Here is a 25,881-nt window from a genome sequence, read left to right as displayed (position 1 = left end):
TAAAAGCTTTGGATCAGATATGAAAAGCTTTGACTCCACTGCTCAAAATCGGTCGATGCGAGGGGGCGTGGCTTGGCACCGACAGTAATGGCCACCTAAGCGAGAAGCTCCGCCGGAGCCGAGGTCCAAAACCCCTCAGATCTCCGTCATAATCAGAAAAGACGAGATCGGAACGACGCCCCACACTTGTGGAGGCAGGACGGACCGGTGGGCCCTGAAAATTGCGGTCCGGATCGCTGCCGGAGGACGCGCTGAGCCCCGGAGGGCGCGGTGCCGGCAGCGTGCTGGGAGGAGTGCGGCCGAAGTAACACCGAGACGGCGCTCAGCTTCCGCGCTGCACGCATCACAAAGGGCAAGGACGACATTGGGAATCGGGCCCTTCCTCCCCCTCCCAGGGCCATCGAGTATAGATCAACGGGTGGCCGGCCACGCACCGGGAGGCCTGGGGAGACGCCGATACCCGAGGTGAGGCGGAGGAGTGGCGATATCCCTCGCCAGTGGGTGAACCTTCGCGGACCTGCACGCACTGGACCTGGCGGCCCCTAAATTAAGTGACTCTGCATAAAACGCGGCGCCGGCCGAGTTGGAGGCACGGCGCACATTCGGCAGGCTGCGTGGGCCCACATAGTGCGCCTCCCGCGTTGTTGTTGTCGCTGAGCGCTCGTACTGCGGAGGGGTTTGTCCCCACCGCGCCCCCAGGGTGATTTATCACACGGAAGTTGGCTGGTTACCAGACAAGGCCGCAACTTTGGCCCATGGGGAGATTTCAACGGTGGTGTATCCTCGCGGCGATTCCCATATGCGGCTGGAGCTGAGGTGGCACAATCACACTAACTTTGGGCAAGATTGGATGGGAGTGGACCACCACAGGCTACATATACCACTGTTTGGCCCCTTGCCAGAAATTGAGGGTGCACAGAGAGGAGCGTGGCTGGCGGTGCAAGGCGCACACTCACCGCCTTGACGAGGGTGGGCCCTGCCCGCTGCCGGAGGTGAGAAGCTACAGCCAGATGATACAGAGGTGAACTTGTGGAAGCACAACGCGCTGAGGCCACGAGACGTGCCTGGGGCGGCCGGGGTGTGGACGCGTCGCCCACCCACAGGACGGAGGAAAAACGAGACAAGGGATTGCGGCCTGGAATCGCGAGTCCCCCTCATCACCGATGTTCAGCGAGCGCCGGACGGACTATTTTATCTCATAAGCTCATAACTGAGTTGCAGGACGGCGCTATCTCCGGGAGTTGAGTCCGGATACCTCTGGCTGTCGGGGTGGGGTCAACCTTGCCAGCCACACGACTTGCGGCGGAGAAAGCTGAAGGTGAATTCGGGTAGGTGGGATCGTGGTGGAAGCAACCGCCCTGGCAGAATATAACACCTCAAGGGGAGAAGTGCCATCTGGAGGGGTGTACAGGTGACCACCATATTGTCACCATGAGACCTAAGAACGCCACTACAGTGCAATCTAACAAGTTGGACAAATATGCAGTCCCAAAAACGACACCGCAGGATGATGGGATGCAGGGGGACCAGCCGGGCGAAGCGGAACCGTCTCTCCAGTCTATAATGGCAGCCATGACAAAATGTCCATCGAGATGAACTTGATGAGAGCCGACATGAGCAAAACAGTGGAGAGAGTCAAAGCGAATGAAACCAACGTATTGGACCTCCAGACAACTACCAAACACCTGGAAGAGCGACTTAACGCCCTGACCCACCAACACTGCCAAATGGCCCTTAAGCTTGAGGATCAGGAAGGGCGGGCCCGCCGCAGTAAAATTAGAGTGGTAGGGGTCCCGGAGGGACTGGAGGGACCGAACGTCGACCTCTTTCTTGAAGACCTCATCCTAAATCACCTCAAACCAAAACGACTCTCATCGCTCTTCACGGTGGAAAGGGCACACCGAGCACCGGTCCCCAAGCCCAGGCCAGGTGCGGCCCCCAGGACGATTATTGCAAAGATCTTCAACTACAGAGACCGAGATGCGATACTACAGGCAGCGAGGGTCCAAGGGGACCTACACTACGACAACGCTAATATCTGTTTTTTCCCAGACTTCACTCTCAAGGTACAACAGGAACGGCGTTCCTTCGAAGGGGTGAAGGCAACTGTTCGACAACGTGGATTTAAATACATGATGTTCTTCCCAGCTAAGCTAAAAATACTCACGGATGGAAAGTCGCTCTTCTTCACCAACCCCCTTGAAGTACAGGACTGACTGGATGGGAAAGCGGAACAGAAGAGGACCTCTGGGGCTGGGGGTAACCGGAAGGAGCCTAAAACCCGCGAACCGGGATCGCCCGGGGAACGGTCTGACACAGAAAGACGCAGCATGACCTACTGGAGATCAAGATCCAGCAGTCCGGGTCTGTCAGCGGCACAGAGAGACTAAAGAAACAGGGATTCCAGACCTGAAGCCGGAGGTTATGTCATCAAACCGTAAAGTATAAATAGATATATTGTTGGAATATGGGGTGGCAGACACTGGGGCCCCATTGAACTGAAAGATGGCCTCTTAACTTTGAAGGAACTCTTTGCAGTGCTGGGAGTGCACTCGAACATTAGTCCAACCCACCTGGCAAATACAATATGCAGGGTGCATTCCTGGTTTGCGTATCATGACTGCTTCATATACTGGGCCACTGTCCTTAGATCTCGTGCTTGGCACTTCATCGAACAACACAGGGGGAGAACCTCAGGCGGCCGGAGTTGGCTCTAGCCCACTTCCCCACGACACAGTTGACCAGTTATTAGGGCGATAGGCACTCTGCTAGTTGGGGATGTGGGTAGTTTCGAACCTACGTGGCAGGGTAGCAGGGAGGGGGGTGAAACAAAGGGACTAGGAAGATTGTGGGTTTTAAAGTGTTTATTGTTGGTTGTGGGGGGGAGGGAACGGGGGGAGTTTCCACGTTGGTCATGCAATTTACAGTCTTTAGTAAAGGGGTCGGGTCACAGGCTTGGTGGATGGTTCAGAAAGCTCTACTACTGTAATTGGTATGCACTGGGATAAAAGTATCAAACTCATAAGTTGGAACGTCAACGGGTTGGGTGACAAAATAAAAAGGAGCATAGTGCTACAACAACTCAAGAGACACTTGCCAGACGCTGCACTGCTCCAAGAGACACATCTAATTGGTAATACGTGTAAAGCGCTTAATAGATGGGGCTATAGAATGGTGGCACACGCCGGGTTCACAACGGGGTCCCGAGGGGTGGGTATCCTCCTCAGGCACACCTTTCCCTTCAATACGCAACACACGTGGGCCGACCCGCTGGGACGCTTCGCAGCAGTCTCGGGGAGATGGGAGGGGCGCACACTAACAATGGTGGCTGCATACATCCCCCCAGGCCTACAGGCTCAATCCTATAAGGATTTTGGCACCTTTCTTCTCTCCTTGCCTGAGGGGCATCTTGTGATTGGGGAGACTTCAACTCCGTTTCATCCGGGGAGTTGGACAGACACCCACCGCGAGAAATTAGCGCGGGGCAACAATGACTCCCCCACTTTCTTGAGGCATTTGGCCTCATTGACCTCTGGAGGCGGCGCCACCCCACTCTTCAGGAATATACATTCTTTTCGGGATCTCACCGTACCGTCTCGAGGATCGATTACGTTCTCGCGCCCCTGCAGGAGGACGTGACCACACGTGAAATCAAACATTTGGCGAGGGGTGTCTCCGACCACTCCCCCATAGGGGTCCACCTTACCATTGGAGAAAAGAGAATCGGCTGTGTCGTGCCGATAAATCCCTGGTATCTTAAAGATCAAGATACCAAAGCCGCAATGGTGCGGGCAATTGAACAATACTTCTTAGACAACGAGGGTACGGTGGACTCCCCCACTACTTTGTGGGAAGCATTAAAGGCGGTTCTACGGGGACACGCGATATCGGCCGTGGTGGGAAGGCGCAAAGATAAAGAAAAGCAGCTGACTGAACGCAATCTCCTCCGTCTTGAGGAGAAGGCGGGGCATGACTCGGACCCTGCCACTTCTCATCAACGGCAAATAAAAGCGGCTGAATAAAAAGCAATCTCGACCGACTCGCTGCGAAAACCGGGCGGCTATATGATCAGGGTGACAAAACGGGTAAACTGATAGCCTGGCTAGATAAAAAAGAGAGAGCGCAAAGGGTGGTGTCTGAACTAAAAAATATTGCGGGTGAGGTGCTAACTGAGCCCCACGATATAGCCAGGGAGTTCGCGATGCACTTCGAAAGAGTGTACCAGAGGGGCTCTGAACTCACGGAAAAAGACTCCTCTGACTTCTTAGCGGATATTCACCTACCGGCCCTCTCTGAGCACGATCGTGCAAACCTAGAGAGTGATCTCACAAATGACGAGTTAGCCAAAGCGATAAGAGAGCTCCGCACGGGCAAAGCGCTAGGCCCCAACGGCCTCCCCATTGAGTTGTACAAGCTCAAGCCAGATAAAGTAGCGCCTTATCTGAAAAGCATGTACGAGGACAGCAGGAAAATAGGGAAACTGCCAAGAGACCAAAGTATAGCCACGCTGGTTACCATTCCCAAGGAGGGGAAGCCAAAAGACGAATGTACTTCGTACAGACCGATATCCCTGCTAAACGCGGAACCCAAGATACTCGCCAAGCTCCTGGCCAATAGACTTCGGCTGATTATATCTAAGCTGGTACACCCAGACCAATCAGGCTTTATACCCCACCGAAATACGGCCCTTAATCTGCAGCGTCTCCATGGAATACTGGGATGCTGCCCCGGTATCCAGGAAGACGCGATAGTGGTCTCACTGGATGCGACTATGGAATTCGACACTCTGGAGTGGGCATACCTCTTTGCAGTCCTTAAAAAGATGGGCTTCGGCCCCAAATTTATAGGGTGGATACAGCTGTTATATGCGTAGCCACTGGCCCAAGTGGCGGTCAACAACAAAATCTCAGATGTGTTCACACTGGGCAGGGGGACCAGACAGGGATGCCCGCTGTCACCACTCCTGTTCGCACTTTACCTCGAGCCACTCGCAGCCTGGATACGGAGCGATGCTTCGATCTGGGGACTTCGATGGACCGAGGGATGGGAGGATCGGATCTCATTATATGCTGATGACATCCTTCTTTATCTTGCTTCCCCTTCACGATCGCTGAGGGTGGTGTTGGACATCTTTGCCAGTTTCCGAAGAAACTCGGGCTTCCAAATTAACTGGAGCAAGTCGTTGCTCTGCGTCCTCCATGGGAAAGCCCCATCCTTACCCGAGAACTGCCCAATCCAGATAGCTGTAGAGAGATTTAAATACCTTGGCGTATTTGTCACCACAGATGCCAAGACACGATATGAGCGGAACCTCATCCTGCCCTTGCAGAGGCTCAGAAGGGACACCAGCACATGGAAAACACTACCCCTATCTCTCCTCGGGCGGGCAGCACTCTTCAAAATGATGGCATTACCCCGATTTTTATATCCCTTCAGAACTACCCCGACCCGGTCCCACACGCGTTCTTTAAAGACATCGAAGCCCTACAAAGGGATCTACTATGGGATGGGAAACCGCGCATAGCACTCCGGAAGCTAACTCTTGGATGGTATGACGGGGGTATCGCCCTTCCAGACATCAAAAAGTACTATTGGGCAGCGCAGTTGTCCGCAATAAACCAATGTCTTTATGGAAACGGGGATGATCCAGCTTACTGTATGGATAGATGTCTGCTACCGGGAGGGGATTTTACGAGAGCACTATATTCTAGGCCAGCTAAGTTTCCGCTTACTGGACCTACCAAACACGCGGTGCAAGTATGGCACGTGGTTAACCGTAATCTGGGATGGGCCAACAGACTCACGCTTGCGACTCCCCTCTGGGACTCAGAACAGCTGGGAACTCTAAGACGTACTAAAGGATTTGACAAATGGGACCTCATAGGTATCTTTAGTATAAGGGACCTCTAGGGGCGGAATGGGGTGGTGACCTTCACCTCACTACAGCAGACATACGAGATGGCAGACTCAGAATACTTTAGATACGCGCAGGTCGAACACTCCCTACAGGCCATCATTCCGGCTGGAACGTCACTACCGGAGTCCTCTCCTCTCAAGGACAGACTTCTCGATGGACACCTACCAGAAAAAAGTATAACCCTAACATATAAAAAACTCGTTCACCATACTACAGACCCTTTGATAACACTTAGGGAGAAATGGGGGAGGGACGGTCTGGAAATTGATGATGAAGAGTGGCAAGAGGCACTCTCTTCCCCTAAAGAAGTCACCATTTCGGCAAAACTGAGATTGGTACAATTAAAAATTGTGCACAGGGTATACCTCTCGGGGCGGCAACTAATGCTCATGGGTAGAAGTGAGGATGGGATGTGTAAGAGGAGATGCGGGCTAGAGGGTACCTTCCTTCACGTACATTGGGAGTGTCCGCTGATTCAAGACTTCTGGAGGAAGATCCTCGAGTGCATGAGTGTGGTCTGGGGGGTGACCCTTCGGCCGGAAGCTAAAAGATGCCTTTTGAATATCTGGGAGCCCACAGACTTGAATGTAAAAGGAAGGCTCTGGGTCACACTTGGGCAGATGATTGCCAAGCGCAATATAGCGCAACTCTGGGGGGCTGCGACACCACCAACAGTAAAGGGATGGAGGGAGGACATGGATTGGTGTATGGCAAGAGAGAAAACAATATACGTTGCCCGTGGATGCCCCAGGAAATGGATAGCAATCTGGACTAAGTGGAATGTATACCGGGGAGGAGTGTGCGAACCCCCTAATGTTCCCTCCCTTGACGAACACTTGACGATCTGACACCAATTGCATACGATATTGTTGCAACTTTTGAAAACATGAAAGGAAACACCAATGCTTGTAATGACACTGTTCCCCGTAATGTGCAATTGATTATCTGTATTACATGACCCTTTTTGGTGTTTAATAAAAAGAATTTATTAAAAAAAAAAAAATCGGTCAATGCTAGACTGACTTGTACCTGAAGAACTTTACATACTGCGCTAGGTCAACATGAGTACGGGGTGCAGTTAGAGCAGTTTCTAAGGATGAGCAAAGGATATGTGTAAGCATAAAGTGAGCTGATGCAGCGGGCTTTAATTTTGAACCCACCTATCTAAGATGTAGGTTATAGAGGAGATGTGCGTATTCCAAGTACATTGCATCCATTCCTGTTTTACACAGCATCGCAGTGGCCAGAGGAGAAATATATGTAGTGCACTGCCAACTATCTCTCACTCTACTTGATCCCGCTCCAGGCATAAGGGCATGAGTAGCATATGTCAATGGTGGTGCACTGGCATCAGTTAACAAGTCAATGATTCGATTTTTTACATACATGATCGCAGTGACACAATAAGAGCAGTTTGTTACTCAAACACAACACATGACCAACTCCTACATAAAAATACGCTCACAAGCGACAGCCTTCCAACCAGACACAATAAAATTAATTTGAGTCATTCTCTCTCATCCTATGGGCATTGGCAGATGACAAGGTAAGAGCAACACTGGGCATTGTGCTCAACACCAAATACCTTTCCACAGAGACTAAACTACACCCCATATTCCACAGTCCCTCCACCCAAGCACAACCTATGGCACAGCATTTATACACACACTACTGCACTTGGGCATCCCATCAGGGGTATGAAAAACTATTTAAATGGAACTACGATGTGATAAAAATACACAGGACAGTAAAAGACATGAGGAAAAACAACAGGAGGAAGACCAAAGAGGGAACATTAAGGATACAGAGTGCAAATAGGTAAAGACAAGAATAGTGGAAAATGGAAAAAATAATAAAAAAAGATGTTCTTTTGTTGAAAGGGAGTTTGATGTAGACAGGAAGTGACATGTGGAGACAAGAAAGGCAGAGAGAGGGATAGAAGAAACAAGCATTTACAATGCAATAGGTCTCGCAGTTACACAAGTTAAAGCTATTGGCATTGTAAATGATAATGCCTTTTATTTATGTTTTTAAAACGAAAACAAATATAAAAGGCATTGTTATTTGCAATGTCAATAGCTCAAACTCACGGAAATGCAAGATCTATTGCATTGCAAATGCTTGTTCTTTTTAGTTACCAATCCGAGTTGGGGAAAAAAGCTTGAAAGCGCTCTTTTATCTTTAAAGAGGGTGGCAGGGAAGTTAAAAGGGGCTGGGTGGGGGAAGCAACATGGGGACGAGGGGTGGAAGAAACACCGGGCGTGGGGATGAAAGGTGCTAAAGAGAGGAAAGTAGATCTGGTAGTGAGCAAGCACACGAGCGAGAAGGCAACACAAAGAGAATGGGGAAAAAGAACACATGAAAAAGTGAGCATTGTAAAGACATAGTAATGCACACATGCTCCAGAGTCGGGACAAACTGAAGAGGAAGGAAAGCCTTCACATCTAGCAAGCAAATTAAAGTGACAATTAATTATTTCTTTAATCCCAGTCTGTTAATCCGGGAATAGCAGCCGCTTGTTGGCTCTAGTGAAAGGCGCATTTCGGCTGCTTTGTAGTGCTAAGAAGTGTACGTTTCTTCAGTTTACACCAGGCTCCCCGCGCAGCGTCTGCTGTTGCTCTCGTGTTGTTTCTGTGCTCAGACTGCTGCCTGCCCCTTCTCACCTCTCTGAGAGCCAGTGCCCCCTTTGAACCTCTACCTGCCACCCACCCCGCCCCGCCTCTTCTCTCGGTTCACACCTTGGTGCTTTCACACTTAACGTCACCTCCAGCTCGCATTTTCAGAGAGGGCCTCGGGGCTCCCTATTACAGCCCCAGATGAGGAGGAGGAAGAAGAGAGAGAGGAGACAGAGAAAGACTTGGTGGGGGGCAAGGGAGACAGATACGGTGGGAAGTGAGAGTGAAGAAAAAGCGGGAAGAGAGAGAGAAGTAAGAGAAAGAGATCCAGTGGGGAAAGAGACCGAGAAGTAGGGAGAGATGAAGGAAGAAGAGAGAGCAAGTGGGAGGGAGGGAATGGGGGACAGAGAGGAAGAAAGAGAGGCGGGGGGAATAGCACCGATGCAATAGGACTCCAAAGGGAACAAAGACACTGGGATCGAGGGGACAGGGCAGGAAGGACGGATGTAGAGGAGACGGGAGAGATGGACAGAGTGCCAGGTGCTAGGGAGTGCAGCAAAAAGCAATGGAGAGAGTGCCAGGAATAAAGAGAGAGAAAGAGAGAGAGAGAGATGTGGGTTAGTGGCCAGCTCCGGAACTATGGACCCTGCGGGCTGTGCCCAGTGTTGACACGTGAAAAACAAGCATTTTTATGGAAACAGAAAAAAGCCCATCGCTTGAATTAAAATGGTGACTGTCTGATGCACTGAATCATAAGGCAAACTAAAGATCACTGGGACGGATTTGACAGTTTTCCATCACATACGGCACCCCTCTCAACTGCCCCCATTTGGAGACGACTGGCTCAAAAGCTGACATGTTTGTTCTTACATGGACGGTCCCAGGCGAGTGTAGAAAAGAGGTATTCCCTCATTCGCCTACTTGAAAAGAGGAAGGGTAGAGGTAAGTAAAGCGAAAACGAATAGTACATGAAATCTACATATACAAAAAATTGGTCGAAGAGACATCAAGACGCTGCCATGAAATATGCATTACACATCTTCTGTGCTGTTTTCCTTCCCCGCTCAAGTCAAATAACCAGTTTGTCTTCCCTGTGGCGTGGCGTAAATCATTGCGTTTAAGGCTGCCGTGTGACCCTTGCTTCTAAAATGTCCTCTCAGTAACTGGGACATCCAGACAGGACCCATTTTAGAGACTAAACAGACCCCTTATGTGACGGCTTCGGGAGTTTGTAGGCTTGAGGAGTCTTAGGTACGCAAAGCCCAAACAAGTGGGAGAGGAGGGGGAAGTGCTGGGAACAGGCACCCTCTGAATACCTGTGCGCCACGCTACAAATCTGCACTGTGGGTTAGTGCACCTGCTGGAGCGATAAGTGTATAAACCTAAAGGTGATATGTTTTTATTTTTGGTAGTTTTATATTGCAAACTAGACCCGGAGGTATGAGAGTGCTGCACCAGGTGTATTACAGAGGGACACATTGATTTCTAGGCACGGGGAGATTCAGTGATTTGCACAAAAACACAGGATGCTAGAGCCTCCCAGACTCGAACCTGGTTCCCCAGCTTCAAAGTCGACCGCCCTAGCCGTTAACCACACCTTGCTAACATACGGGTGACATAGGATTAGTGAGTTAAAGAGCATATTGGAAACATCAGAATATAACCTGCAGGTTAAATGTTAAAATACGTGAGGTATTGCTTAGTGAGTTAATACATATACTGCTGACGTATTTGGGTGACCTTCAGACTAAACGTTCACATATTTGTGGCGCAGTAGCATGGTGAGTTAGTGCACTCTCAGTAATTTTCAGTACTTAAGTTGAACTCCCAAAGGGCTCGAGTCCGCTTTTCATTTTTCCAAGGTGGAGGCTGACTTGTGTAATACCACTTATGTACCAGGCCCCGATGTCGTCAGGCTGCAGTGTTGGGACGCCACTAAAAACAAGGGGGACGAGAGGGACGTGTGACAGTGAGCGTCCTGACACCTCCGTGGGGTTTAATGGCATGCCCGCGCAGGGAAACAGATCATCAATATGGATGTCCTGAGGAGTCAAGCTGAACACGAGGAACAAGCAAGTCTTTTAAGCGCGTTGTCTGGGCCATTTGGTCAGCTGAGCGAGGGGCTTCGGACGGGGGGACGCATGCATTTTGACCGCTCCCTGAAAAGGACTAATGTGTCTCAAACTGGAGGATGTTATGCCTCGCCTGCGTCAAGGGTAGCGTTGCTAATCTGAAGGCTGTCATCGCTCGCTGGGGACCGTGAACAGGGCTGTTATTTGCGAGGCATTTATTTAGGGCCGCGGTGGACCTGCAAACAGGCACTCCGTCATTAAAAGTGACAGTGAAAGTATAAACAAGCTACCGAAAGAGCGCGTGCATATGTTTTGTCCTTAACAACGAAAGCAGAGCGCATGCATATGTTTTGTCCTTAACAACGAAAGCAGAGTGCGTGCATATGTTTTGTCCTTAACAACGGAAGCAGAGCGCGTGCATATGTTTTGTCCTGCGTGCGCACAGACAAGGAAGGAGAGAGGGAGCAACCGAGCAGAGCTGTACGTGTGCAAATCTCCTGTCACCCGTATGCGCACATCTGCTGTATCTTCAGCTAAGCTGTTAGACGTACACGTGCAAATGCCCTGTCTTTAACACTCGTGCACATGTCCTCTCCCCTTCGCCCACCAAACCAACAACAATAGATCTCGCCAAGGCGAGCAGTGTATGCGCTGCATCGCTAGGCGAGACCTAAAAAACTAATGAGAGAGGAGGAAAATGGGTGGAGAAAAAAAAATTCTGCAAGAAAGGGTGAGAGAAAGAGGCAGAAGGGCATGATGTGGGAAATGTAAATGTCAGGAGAGACACAGGGTGTTAAATGGAGGTGTTTGACTTTGCGATTGGAACAGAGATAAACTGAGTTAAAAAAGGTTAGAGAAAAGAAGAAAAGAAAATAATGAAAGAACTGTACCAGTTGAAATAAAAATATAGAGGGACCCAAGTGAGAAATAAAAACAAGGGTGAGAGAAAAAAAGAGGATTAGTAAGAAGAATATGGGAGCTAGCATGAATAGTATGTTAGGCAGAGGGAGAAAGAAAAAAGAAAATAAGAGAGACACAAGATGAAAAATGAAGGGAACAAGAATAGGAAGAGAATAATGGTGAAAACAATTTTTTCTCGACTTGGAAATAGGGAAGATTCCTCTGCGCGTGTATCATTGATCATAGGAGGAATGGCTTTGTAGGGAGAAATGTGTGGTATATCATGCTGGAGAGGACATTTAACATGAACTCTGGGTGGGTATTGACCACTGATTGTGAATGAATTTCAGGGCTTGATTTGGAATTATATGCTATTTTTGGGAGAAACATCAAGTAGATGTTGGATAAATTCATAAGGACCATAATATTTTGGTCCACTATATTTTTGTAGTTTACATCATATGTGGGTAAACTCAATATTTTGTGGTGTATGTTTTGATCACAATTTGTTTGTACTGCAATATTGATGTGGTCAATATTTTGTCAAACTGCTGATTGTGCAAGGTCTTTGTATTTAGGGCCTGATTACTAGTTTGCCGGTCTTCCTGTGGGCTGCCACGCCAGCGCCCCACAGGAAGACCGCCAAACTCGAAGTCAGACCGCCTGCTAGATAGTGAGGTTAATTCTGGCATGCGGTGTGTCATGCGGCAGTTCCACGGCGGTGCATTTCTAAGGTTCTAAGGAGAGCCATAGAAAGGCAGCGCCGTGGGACCGACGAAGCGCGTTCCTGCACAGAAATAAATGCACCAAGTTGTGCATTTCTTCCCTTGCCGGAACTGCGGGTGCAGAAATAAAGGGGGGCACAACATGGGCCCCCCTGCATGCACCCCTATGCACAGAGGTGACAGGGGACCCAGTTGCCTCACCACCACCCTTTCCATGGCGTGCTCACCACCGTGGATAGAGTCATGGTGAGGCAACTCTTAATATGCTCAGCGGTGCCGTAGCGGCACCGCCAGCATATTGCTGCCTCAGACTGCTGCGCAACCACCGCAGGATCAGGTATCCTGGAGGTTGCAGTGGTCCAGTGGCGTGTCAACCTCTGAATTTGTAATACAGCGGGTGGACCACCAGTCTGGAGGTCCATGGACCGCCACTGCAAATACTGCGGTCCAATGGACCGCCTTAGTCATAATTAAGCCCTTAATCTCCTTCTACTCTTATTTGAAACACTATGCAAATCCTGCCTGGGTCTTGAACCTGTGGACTTCTATAGGATACACCAGTGGCTCGAGGGTGGAGTGAACATTCAAGAAGCACTAAAACGTTATGGAACAGAAAGTGAGAGGAACATGTTGGTGAAGATCCACCAATTGCTCGATATAGTGAGCAGTTACCAAGTGAAAAGAGGAGTAACCTGCCAAAATGATGCATGTGTTGAACAATTACAGAGACTCAAACTTTGGCCGGGGTCCTTCAAAGTGTCACTCGTGGTGTTACCACCAAGTACAGTCATTGGCAGGAGGCTGTGATGGGACACAGAGCAGGGACTGTGGAGCAAATCCGTGAGTGGAGAGGCCTGTTACAGTTGAGCCTTTGTGAAAAGTGCAGAGAAGTGAAGAGTGAAAATGCATGGAATCTGTTAAGATTAGTTACCTAAGGGTTCAAGCAGAAGAAGGTGCCTAAGATGTAAGCCTTGTCCTGGGCCCTGCACATTAAGTGCTGCACTGAGACGCTTACATGAGCTTCTAAGTTTATGCTCCAGAGATGATGGTTGTCTCAACTGCATTGACTGAGAGGGGTTTAAGCCTCACAGAACTTCACCAACAGTGTACATTATTATATTAGTTTTGTGGAAATGAACCTTTGCAATCTACAGCCATGTTGGAAAACATGAATAGTTGCCACAGGGTCAATTATGGATGGATTAAATCTTGGGCTGCCAGACCAAAAAAAGAGAGATTTTCAGCTTTTGTATTTGGTACTGTATTTGCTCTGTCCTCCTGTGCTTTTATATGATGCTACATGGATTACCTTGTTGGCCTATCCACCTATACTCAAGATGACTATGTAAGAGGGTTAATGGAGGACCTTTTACTGTTGTGCATGTAGGCCATGGAGGATGGTGCATGTGCTGGGATCACAGAATCAGAGCCATGTGGCTATTTCACCTTCAGGAAACAAGCAGCTTGGTACCAGGGCTCTACTTACAAGAAGAGTATGTATTTGTTCATTCCTTCAATCTCGTACAGGCTGTCCGTATCTGATCCCCTCTCATCTGAAGCAGCACCTGACAAAAGTAAAAATAAAGCAAAACTGAAGCCACATCACAGGAAGAGGAAAGGAAGCCACAGAAGGCAGAGGAGCACGAGTACAAAAGTAGCCAACAGGTATGCATGGGTTGCAAGATAAATTAAGAGCTGATATAAGACCGACTGCGACATAAGTGTACAGGCTAATGCACGAGTGTTGTAGGGTGCACCAGGTGCCAATAGAGTTGTACATGCCTCTCTAGCCTAAATACATTTGTTCAAGGTAGATAACTGTTCAAGTAATACAAGTATTAGAAAAGATTCACTATTCACTAGTCTACTTTTCACCTCCAGGAAATGAGGATAGCCTTAGAATTTTATGACTAAACCCCTTGTTGGCAATGCATTGGCTAATATCTTGTTTATGGTTAGTAAAAACAAAATACCTGCAAATATAAGTACCAAGATCTCCAAGAATTTGAAAGGCTGCAGTGAGTTCAAAATATGTCTTCCAACTTTGGATTTGCAGATGTGTAAATGTGGCCACAAATGTGGCCTCATAGCACTGAAAGTGCCTGGCAGTTTTGTGTTTGCCCCTGAATGCCTCGATGGCTACCTCCCTCCCTTCTCTTTGACAGTATCATATCCTTCCCTTTGGCTGCTCTTGCTTCAGTTGTTTCAGAATTGAAAATCATACATAGGCTGTTTCTCCCTTTCATGTCAACTCACTAGTGACCGCAGATTATATGTCATTAAAGAAACTAACAGGGTTTAAAGCTTAGAGTAGTATAAACTTCAAAAATGGGAATTACTTCATTCTATTTAGATTTTGCATTTCTTCCTCTGCTCAAAAGGTAAGCGACAATCTTTCTGTCTTTTCAGATGTTTTGTCATCGCTATGAATCTTAGGGCATAAACTCTCAATAATATCCATAAAGTTCCAATAATTAAGAGTTCTGGGGTCTTCATCAAGCTAACCAGGACTCACTAACACCTGTTGAACATTCTCAATTAATTGTAGTAACTACTATCTATTGTAAGCGGTTTAATATGTTAAGGGTATTTGGAAAGCGCACTATCCCCCGTAAGGGTATCCTGGCACTGGGCTGATGTGTGTGCCTAGCCCTGCCTACGGCAGGTTGGTTAATTGAAAAGCCGGGTCCTCAGCTTCTTGTGGAATTCAAGAGGAGAGGAGAAGGCTGTGGTGTGGAGTGGGAAGCCATTCCATGCTACAAGAACGATAAAAGAGAATGTCTGTCCTCATGATCTGGTTCTGTGTATGCTCTGGGAGGTGTGCGAGTAGGAGGCTAGGAGTCCTATGGCATTGAGATGTCTGGGTAACTCGTGAAAGCAGACGTAACTGTTCAGGTAAGTGGCCCTAAGTTGTGTAGTTCCTTGAATGTGTGTATAGGAATTTGAAATTAGGTAGTTTGTGTATCGGGAACCAGTGGAGCTCCCCGAGGTGTGATGTGATGTGAGTTCTGTGTGGGAGGTGAAAGAGGATGCTGGCTACCGAGTTCTGGATGGTTTGTAGTCTTCTAGTGAGTTGCTGGGTGGTCACGGCGTAAAAGGTGTTCCCGTAGTCCAACCAACTGGTGAATTGGGGATGAGTGTGAGTTTTTCTAGTGTTGCTTGGGAGCCATTTGAAGATCTTCCTCTGCATCTTCAAGGTATGGAAGCAGGATGCAGTTTCAGCGTTGACTTGCACGGCCAAATCCAGTTTGCTTTTGAAGATTATTTTGCAGTTCCTGGCATGGGTGCTGGGAATTGGTATGGGTCCGAGTTTGGCTGGCCACCAGTTTGAGTCCCATTAGGAGGTGTTCTGCTTTAGATGGGATCAGCCATGATTTGAAAAGAGTAGGGCTGAGCGATTAACCTAGAGGCACACCGCTGATGAGTTTGCAGGCTACCGAGGAGTAATGTGCCAAGCTGACAGCTCGTGTTCTATCCATTAAGAAGGAGCAGATCTAGCCCAGAGATTGGGCACCAATTTTGTGCAGGTGTCTGATGAGGATGATGTGTAAGACTGTGTTAAATTCTGCAGAGATGTACAGGAGAATTACGGCTGCCGTGTCTTCTCTATCAAGGATCATGTAGGTGTCATCTGTGGCGGCAATAAGCACTGTTTCTATACTGTGGTTGGGCCGGAATCTGGACTGCATGCCATTCAGGAGCTGATATTTAGTGAGGTGGTCGGTGAGGCATCAGTAGATTAGTTTCTCTTAAACCTTTGCTTGGTATGGTAGGAGGGAAATGGGTTTGTAGTTGGAAAGTGTAGCGTCATCAGTAGATGGTTTCTTCAGCAAGGGTATGACGGTGGAATGGTTGTAGATGCTCTGGAATGTGGCTGAGTTGATGGAGGCATTGAGGATGGGCGTTAGCCCCACCATTCCTTCACCAGAGGACTCCTACTGATCAGTGAAGTGCTAAGAGTCAGATGGGACCCTGGAGTGGGTGGTCTCCAAGTTAGCATCAATTTAGAAGGTGGTGATGGTGGGCTACGAGTTCAGGGTTCGTACTTCGGCTGTGATGGGAGCTTGAGTTGAGACAGTGACTGTGTCCAGTTGAGGGTCAAAGTTGCTGTACATGGAGTCGATTTTGTCACAGAAGAATTCTGAGGTAATGCAAAGGTATTTTGAGGGGGTGAGGTTGCTTGAGGCTGCAGGAGGTGTAGTGAAATTCCTTGCCGTTGGTAGTGCCCGCGCCATAGGACAATAACTGCATTTCGCACAACTATAAAGGACGGTTTTTTAGACTATTTCTGAATGCAGCCTACGAGTGTGCTAATCTTTCACCACCTAAGTTTTGTCTTCACATTGCCTCTCAACCTTTAAAAGGACCCAGGCCTGTGTGTCGCAATGGAGCGAAACACCTGTTGGCTTTTTTTTCTCGGTTGCAAAGAATCAAGCATTAATAAAATTATCATCATCAAATCTTTGTTTATCTAAAGTTTTTGGGTTCAATATTTGCAACATTATTCCTATTCTATATACTGGCATTGTGAGAAATTATATACATTGGCATGTCTAGATTTGGATGTAAATATCCCTGCATTGCTAAAATAACTCTGATTATGCATATTGTGAGGGGTGGGGGCATGCCATCCAGGGATACTTACACATTCCCTAAGACAGCTGTAGTAAAATACCAGAATCTCATGATCACTATTCCCTTAAATTAGTTATTTTAAAAACCGTTTTGGTGGGAAACTAGAGATGTCACTTGCTGTGCTATGTCTTTTGTAAAACATTTTAAGCATCTTCAGAAAAAAAGGCAATTTTAACTCAACGGTAGCTGCGGCTGACTGAGTGTTAGGCAAGTATGTCAGGCCAATATACTTTAGGATGTTCACCTGTCTAGTACGCCAAAGATGTCTCTCAAAATGTAGTTCACAATTAATTTTATTATTTAAATAACACATATGTGCGAACTTAGAGCATACTGCGTAAATAGGGTAGGAATGGTTAGGCATGTATTATAACTACTGACAGCCACCACAAAAAAATTTAAAGGCAGCTATTTAGGGAAATATATAGTTATTTATCTATCTATTGAGCTTTTTTATCTTTTGTGTTTGAGGCCCCAGTGCAGCATAAACATGAGCAAAAGGAAAAGGGAAAAGTAAAAGAAAATGTATACGGTACAAAGCACTAGAAAAATGATACAATAAAAATGCAATACATACATATAAAATAGCTCATAAATGGGGCAGTGGGGATGCATAACACTATGTACAAAGGTACCTGAGAAACAAGACCAAAGACAGGTCATTGTTGACATATTACTTCTGCATTCACAGAGTATGTGTAGTCCAGACTGTAGGAGAGTAGGGTCTGCTTTCTATGTTCACCCCCACTTTTTGCTTTTGCTTCACTGGTTTTCGACTTAGATGTGGCTGTGGGCCTGCCAATCAGACCCACAGCCCAGCTATTCTCTCTCTAGATTGATACTATGTACTTTAGGTACATAACCCAATTGGTTAGGATCACCTTATTGGCCCCTGTATAGTGTACCTTAGGTACCCAGGGCATAGGTGTACCCTAGGCCTACCAGGGGCTGCAGCATGTATTGTGCCTCCCCTGGCCTGGCCTTCCATTATGACACAACTGGCTGATCGCTCAGCTGGGGCAAGGTCATGTAATCACTCCTTGCTTAGGTGTAGTATTCCTATACCTACCTTATATATAGACACATGTGTACCTATCAGCCACTCCTATGGCAGGCCTTACCAATCCTGGAGGCAGAGTGCTTGGTAACATGTGAGATGGTGCTCTAGCATGAGCTGAGCCTGTCTGCAGCTTTCGGAACCATGTCCTTATAGCTGTTCTATGATATAGCCTACCATATACTCTTAAAGTACCTTATAATCTTAAACGGCTATGGTAACAATGGTTTGGCTTTATCAAAACATGTCATGTAAGGTGTCTAACACTTTGGAATAATACCCCCATACCATTTCTGGCAATGAGGATATTATTCCTCCCTTCTAGAGGGAGAAGACATGTTGAAACCTACTTACCCGGTTAAAGTTAACCAGAGCCCCAGCATCACAAAATGGATGCTGTTGCCACAGACACAAGTCTGACCTCCTGCTGCTGGGAGTCCTTCCAGCGAGGGAGGCTTGGACAATAGGTTTCCTGCCTTGGGAGGTGCGAGCACCACCCCAGACAGGATTTAGTGTATTGGGGCAGGAAGGGATGAAAGAAACTAGACACTGCCTGGGGCACACAAGGTGTCCCATGCATAGTCCAGTTCAAACCGGCGCTGGGGCACTCCAGCCCTAGCTCTGGCGCGAAACTGGACAAAGGAAAGGGGGTGTAACCACTCCCCTTCCTGATCCCACCCATAGGAGGGACCTTGCAGGTAGCCCAGCCCAGTATATCAGTAGGTAGCTGAGCCCTGCTAAATTAGATTAACCTGAATCTGCAACTTGAACAGAAACTCTGGACCTTCGACATTCGACCTCAGGAAGAAGACTGAAGAAATCTCCCTTGTGGCCAAGGAGTGACCACCCAGGGCAACCAGGCACCATCCAGCGACCGCTGCTTGCTTTGCGACTGATCCTACGAGGGTCGACTGCAGAGACTGACCAGCGCCGAGACTTCCAGACACCTCTGAACCAGATCCACATCTACAGCGAAGCTCAGACCCATGGAGGCGACGAGGGACGTGGGACCGGCGACTTGGGAAAAGTGGCTTCCTCAAGGCTGTGCTTGGGGAATTGAGAAGCCCCCATCCCGAACACCATCTGCAAAGAAGACCAGCTCCCCACACTTCACGTGTTCTGCATGGGGCCCTTCTGCACCTGAGTTGCTCGACGTGTTGTCCGGTTGCTGGCCCGTTGGCTAGTGACCTCTGCGATGACGAACCTTTGTTTTCATCTTGCTGGTCCAGCTCCTCCAGACTGGCACCCTCTCCTCTGTAAAAGAGAAGCACCCCAGACCTTCCTGGTCCAGAAGCAAGTCCTCCATCCTGCGTGGGTTCTGCTTGCCAAGGCTTGTTGGGTCCTAACTCGACTTTGACGCCGCCGACAGCAAGAGCCTTCGTGGGACAGCTCACCTCCTGGTCCTGGTCATCCTCGACGCCTCCTGGTACACATGGCTGCTGCGACAAGCTTCACCTCTTCACCTGCATCTTCACGACATCGCCTGGTTCCTTCCTGGTTCCTTCCCGGCTCCTGGCTGGTGACCTAGACTCTGTCCCTTCTGCTTGCAGGTATCCTTCCTTCTTGATTCCATCCTTGGGATCCACCGGACACTCTTCACTGACTGCCTGTCTGAAACTTTCCTTCAGGCATCCATAGGAGTCCACGACGAAACCAGACGCAAGTTCACACCTATACACCCGCAGCCCGTGGGCTAGGTAACTTGAGTACTCCGGTGCTCACAAGGGTAGTGACTATCCTAGGGTCTAGTTTCCAAGTCTCGACTTCCTAGCTATTCCAGAAGTGTCCTAAAACTGTTAAACTCTAATAACTTCTATTTCTATCGAATTTACGCATTACGCGTGAGTGTTTCCACTCTGCACCTGAATCCCGTGGGCCTCCCACTTCCTAACCTTTGTATAGTGTAGCCCCAGCGATTCCCTAGGCCTAGGCCTATCCTGTGTTCATGACAGTGGTTCTTATACCACTTACTTAGTATATGGTTTGCGTGGCCCCTAGGGCCTAACTGTATTACTTACCTGTGTGACTTAATGTATGCTTAAATAAGACTGTGTTGTACTTACCTCGAATCTCATAAAGAGTGCTGAGGGTTTTACTAGAATAAATACATTCTATTTTAAGATATATATCTGTTGTGGTGTCCTTTCATTTGGTATTCAAGGGATTATATATGGTATCACAGCTGGCTTCACATGCCATACAGAGTTTAGCCTAAGACTGCTCTTGTCCATGCTACCACTAGGATAGCTGGTCTATAAGGTTGACTTTACAACCAATCACCATAAGGGTTGTTTGGACTGATACAAGGTGTACACTAGAATTAGTGACATCATATATCAGGCCAACTTCTCACACAGACTACCAGAGTCAGTAATATAAAGTGATGTACCACACTCCAAACAGTGCCGAGGCAGTAGAGCGGATTGAAAGCAAAATGGAATTCCAGACTTTAGGAGCACTCAGGAAAAAGGTTGATTCAAGGTACATTATTTGTTAAAGACCGGCGTTTTGAGGAGGAAGCTATTCGAACTGCAAAGTTGTGGATCCATATAAAATCTTCTGCTTGCTTGTCAAATAGTGAGCTTGATAAGAATGAAACAGTGTGTGCACTAGGCATGTACATTTATAAGTTGGTCTGCCATCCACAGAGTGAAGTGAGTGTATTACAGGAGTGCTGTGGTCAGAGTGGCCAATCCCCGAGATCACAAATGCTGCAAGATGCAATGAAGCTTGGAGTGGAACCAGGTGTTTTTTTTGTGTAGCCGAAGAAAACAATATTTCCATGGTTGAATCTCGACAGAACCCGCAATTGGGATTCATCTTTGAGATTTTTTTCCTGGAAGAGAGATTTAATACCACTGATCAGATTAAGGTGATCTGTTGTTACTGGCGAGTGGCGACGGTGTTGTTATGTTCCTTTAGGTAGAGTTGAGCTTGAGGTCCAGAGAGTTTGAGTCTATTGAGCTAAGGGTATGCATGCTTCGTTTAGTGGGCAGCATTACGCTTAATGCAGTCTAAATTTCGAGTGGGCCGGTTTTAAGGTTGCATTGGGTCTTACGTGAGCACTGTGATTTATATGTGTGTTCCCTAATCCTTATGGCTGGATTCCCAATTTGGAAAAATTACCCATGCGGTTTCTTTGTTTTGATTGCGTCTGAGTATGTTTGATTCAGACCATATAAATAATTTTGATTGGTTGCTCATAAATTTTGTTGCCTATCCTGATGATGAACTTATAAATTGAATAGGTCGAAACGCTGTCGACACTTGTCCGTGGCACATTTTGAAGAGGAAGCATTTATTGCAATTTTTGTTCTTGTGATCTGTTGGACCTGTTTTTGTTTGATTTTCTTTCCTCTGCCATCGTTTCTCTTTATACACTGTAAATTGTGTCCTTATTGATATTTATTGTGTAACTATGTGAGCATCCCTGGTGGATTGTTCAATTGTAATTTTGTGTAGCTTTTCTTTCAGTAAAAATATGTTTTTGCAGTAATAATTGTTTTTGTGATTTATTATGGGTACCTTTTCATGATTATCTAATTTTTTCACAATTTCTGTTGTGGTTTATATATACTGTCCTTTAATTTAATCATTCCGTATTTATGTAAAACTTTAATAACTAATACTTACTTTTATGTATCTTTTTTCTTGAACCATTGTAGCTGCTATAATGTGTATCTGACCCAGGTTCGGGTAATAGGGCTGCCCCTGTTTGATGTAACCACTTTTAGAAAGTGGGCATTTCTCTGTGCTTATGACTCTTTGTGCTTTGCAGCCTGTCTCCAATCCACATCTGGGCCAGGTTGACAGCTATACTTTGTGCATAACAGCCTTCACACAGGAGGTTTTGGGTGTGACAGGGTTGCATCTGCACACTGATACCTTTTCTGGGCTGGGAGAGAGGGAGGCGGGGCACACCTACATTTGTATCGGCTGTGTCCTACCATCACACATAGGGCTGATTTACCTCCTTTTGATGTCTGCAGCCAGGGTTGGGGTTGAAAGGGAGTGTTGCACAACTGGAAGGTTTCTTTTGATGTGCCCCCTAGATCTAAAACATGTTGAGTAGAAGTACAGGGGCTCTGCCCCATGTTTTTAGAGCACTTTTGGAACTGGGACCAATCCTCTGTCAAAGGGACTGCTGTGCTACTCAAATGACTCATCTAGACGGCTCTTCTGCTGTTGCCCTATTACCTGCTAATTGCTGGGTATCCCAAAGGACTCAATGGATTGCTTTTCTGTGTTTGCCCTGCAGCCAGCTCATCCCTGACTCTGTTATGTTAAGGCACTGTGGTGCTGCAAGGAGAGATCGCCATTGGTATTACTGGCTTTGTTCTGCTGGTCTACCTGCCCACTGCTGGTGCCCCCATAAGTGCCCTCCCAGGAGCCCAGCGTTTGGTGAGGGCTGGTTGTTGCTCCTGGCCTCTGCAATCACAAGAGCCTGTGGAGCACTTTTATTCTACAGCCCAGCGTGGGGCAAGTGCTGGCTGTAGCTACTGGCCTCTTCAAATGGTGCGTGTGGAGCACCTTAGATCTTGCAAAGCATGGGTTCTGGAACTGGCATGTTCCCTTCTTGACTCGCGCTGCCCTGAACGGGCATGCTGAGCCAACAAGCAGTATTTCACTGAGAGCTGGGTTGCCGAGACAACCAAGAAGCCCAGACAACCACAGCACTGCCCCTACTTTGTCCCCCAACTTCTCCCAGAGAACGGAATCCAGCGTGGTGCGACCGGGCTGGAGGAGGCACCGCGTGCAGCTGTGCAGTCCGTGTGCATCCTGACCATGAGCTCTGGGCTGCCAGCATTGGCACGCGTCCTTGCAGGTGGTTGCCCTGTGGCCAGTCTTCATGCGGGGGATCCCATTGGATCTTCCTGTAAACGTCTAGGTAGGTGTGCCTTCCCACGCCCCCCCCACCCCACATTTTCTGGAGCACGTAACTTGGGGGATACCGGCTTCCTGCCGGAGATGGGGTGAAACTTCGATGGAAACTCCCCAGCTTCGCCGGGTAAGGAATTCTCCAAAAACATCATAACCCATGTAGTAGGCACGCAGGTGTTCCTGCGGCCTACGTTTATGTCTGCAATTATCTAAAAGGGGCTCATCGGCTATGATAAACACTGCCTAACACATAATAAAAGCACAGGTGCGCTGTGTCTCTATGATTCCTGAATTTGTAGACAATTGTCCTATATGTTTATGGTGTGATCCAGCAGTCCCTTGCCTGATGGTGGCATTTTGGTGACTCCAGAGTGGTTCTAATGGTGCTACATGCAGATTACTCATAATTCATCCCTAACAAGCCAAGTATATATAGCTCATTCCAAATGTCCTAAGCATTTTTGAGTCATGTACTTTTTGTCCCAAATCAAATTGCTGCATTTCATGCCCTGAGGTTATAATGTATGTTGTGCAGCAGCGGCCCATGCAGGTAAGAGCAGTGGGGCCAGGTCGGGGGGGGGGGGGGATTTCGACAGACGACGACGAGGGAAAATTAATTATTTCTTTCATTTTCCTTTGTGGTCGTCTATCGAATCTCCTCCCCATCCCAGCCCCACTGCTCCACCGCTGTTACCTGCACGGGCCGCTGCTGATGTCGTGTTCATTCTTGCATAGTCAGGATAACGAGTACTATCCCAGGATTTGCATAATATGCACGGTGTGTCTGATTCATGTTGTACATACACTATATATCTTTATATAATCCTATGTGGAGTCTCTTTTGTTGTATATTCATTGTGTTGGTGGTTTGAGTGTGTTGAGCAAAACCTTTACACATTGCCACTGATGAAAAACCTGATTGCTCTGCGCGAGGTTACCAGAGGGTGAGCACAGGTTATCCTTGGTGTGTAAATTACTTACCCTGCCTAGAGTGGTTGGTTTTGCCTGGCTTAGGTGCATACCTTAATCTACCAGAAACCCCATTTCTAACAGATCCCAGATCACAACTCTGAGAAACTGTGGTCTCAAAAAGACAAAACACATCTATGTATCCAAAACCTAAAATATCAGTGACCCCTATGGAAGCTTGTTCAGTGAAATGAGCATGAAGACATTTTTCTTAGCATACGTCATGGCCAACAAAGTGATGGTTTATATGTGTGTGAGTTCATCTCTAGCAGGGTCAGATGCACATGATCCTACGCTGCTGATGCTTCCTCCCCTCCTGCCAGTCTCCCCTGTGAACGCTTTTGAGTGCAGCAAACACTTGCTGTCTAGATGTTTGTATGCGAGAGCTGGATGGAATAGAACTGGAGTAGACAGCTTTTGGTATTGTTGAGTCCATGGGGCAAAATGGCTCTTGGCCACAACAGAACTCGAGAATGAAAGCATGAGATGGTGGGAGTGAACGCTTGAAAGACCATCATGTAAGCGGTAAAGGTATAAAGAATGGAACCCTGGATCACTCTGGTAATAGATAATGTACCTTCCCCTTTCTCCATGTCAGAGTCCATTATTTCGGCTTGCACAATCCAGTCCATGTACCCCCTTATGTCCTCATCCAGCTGCTGTTTCTCCCGCAGTTTCTGAAATGTGCCCCTTGACTTCGCCTTTTCTCTCTCCTTGGTGAACTCTCTGGAAAGTAAAGAAAAGAGGCATGAATCAGATATATGCCAGCAGGACGTATCTCCATCAATTAAGAGGGTTATAATTTGTAAGATAAAAAGTAAAGAGGTTGATGAGAGTGGTTTCAAAGAATGGCTGAAATGTTTGTGATCATTAGCAAACACTGGTTCTTAATTTAATCATCTCCATCTAAGAGCTGGCCTGGTTTGAAAGTGGATTTAATTGCATATTGGACTGGGCATGAAGGAAACCAAAGTTATATTTTTTTCTTTATGCTTCTCCCTACATGCTTTATAGTCTTAGCACATAAAGAGCTTGAAGCATGCATGAGGAACACAGGAGGAGACTGCCTAACAACGAAATTATAAGCGATCGAGGTTCTGCACTGCGTAAACGGACGATGCTCTCAAGGAGTGTCTGTTGCAGGGTGTTGTAATGTAAATAGGTTGGATCCAATGATGATCAGAGGTAGCCAGTAAGTATAACAGAAGTAGAAGGTTTATTGGTTGGTTTAGTAGAAGTATATTACAGGACCCACCAGGAACAGCATCTCTGCCGCTCAGCCCACTCTCTCCAACTGCCAGTCTCACCACACAAGCAGGCACACCAACATTCCAGTCTCTCTGTCATCAAGCATTCCAACATTCCACGCAGACATCACATTTAACTTGGCTGAGCAGCTAAGGAGAAGATGCACCTGAGGAATTGAGATACAACACATCCCCTTTCTTTGGAGAAGAATAAACAACAATAATTTGCAACCTTGCAGCATGAAAGTATGAAAGATGGTACTTGCATCGTTGCGCACAATAAACATTAGAGGAAGCATGAAAGACTAGTGACAGGTTAGAAAAAATGAGAATAAGTAGTAGAAAGTGACTAGAATGAAAGGAGGGTGAAACAGTGTGAAAAGCTTCAAGATATAGCACATGAAAAACTTCAATATATAGCACATGAAAAACTTCAAGATATAGCACATCCCCTTCCCTTGGGAAAACAATTAATAGAAATAATTCAACCATTGCATGTAAAACGTTGCATGTAAAACCTGCGTGTTAAACACTCGATTATAGCATCATACAAGTAAAGTAAAGAAAAAAAAAAGAAATAGACAATAAAGGAATTAAAAGTGTGATATAGAAGTAAAAGTAAGCAAAAAAAAAAAATGATGTAAGAAAAAAAATGCAAGGCGATAGAAAAAACGTTACAAAATATTGAACATATAGATTTCACTGCGTATGGGTACACTGCCCCTTATGAATCTCAAAATAAAGTATGGATACACTGTCCATTGCGCATTGTAACTAAAGATGGGAACACTGCCCATTGCGCATTTAAACTCAAAATGAATACACTGCCCATTACACATTTTAAATCAAGTATGGGTACACTG

At 47.2% G+C, this 25,881-nt stretch overlaps 1 protein-coding gene across 1 annotated transcript in view; it reads right to left on the bottom strand.

Moving 5' to 3' along the window:
* The window catches only part of CACNA1S (calcium voltage-gated channel subunit alpha1 S), a 753,083-nt gene that overhangs the window by 431,092 nt on the left and 296,110 nt on the right, over positions 1–25,881 (bottom strand). Inside the window, exons 8-9 of the mRNA XM_085643164.1 lie at positions 24,349–24,497; positions 13,716–13,794 (exon numbers count right to left, since the gene is read on the bottom strand). Of these exons, the coding sequence (XP_085499290.1) occupies positions 13,716–13,794; positions 24,349–24,497 (228 nt within the window). The remainder of the gene's footprint in view (positions 1–13,715; positions 13,795–24,348; positions 24,498–25,881) is intronic.

This window comes from Triturus cristatus, chromosome 1_1 (genome assembly GCF_964204655.1).
Source record: "Triturus cristatus chromosome 1_1, aTriCri1.1, whole genome shotgun sequence".
NCBI lineage: Eukaryota > Metazoa > Chordata > Amphibia > Caudata > Salamandridae > Triturus > Triturus cristatus.
Note: the sequence above shows the minus strand (reverse complement) of the source record. Positions and strands in the feature narration are given on the sequence as shown.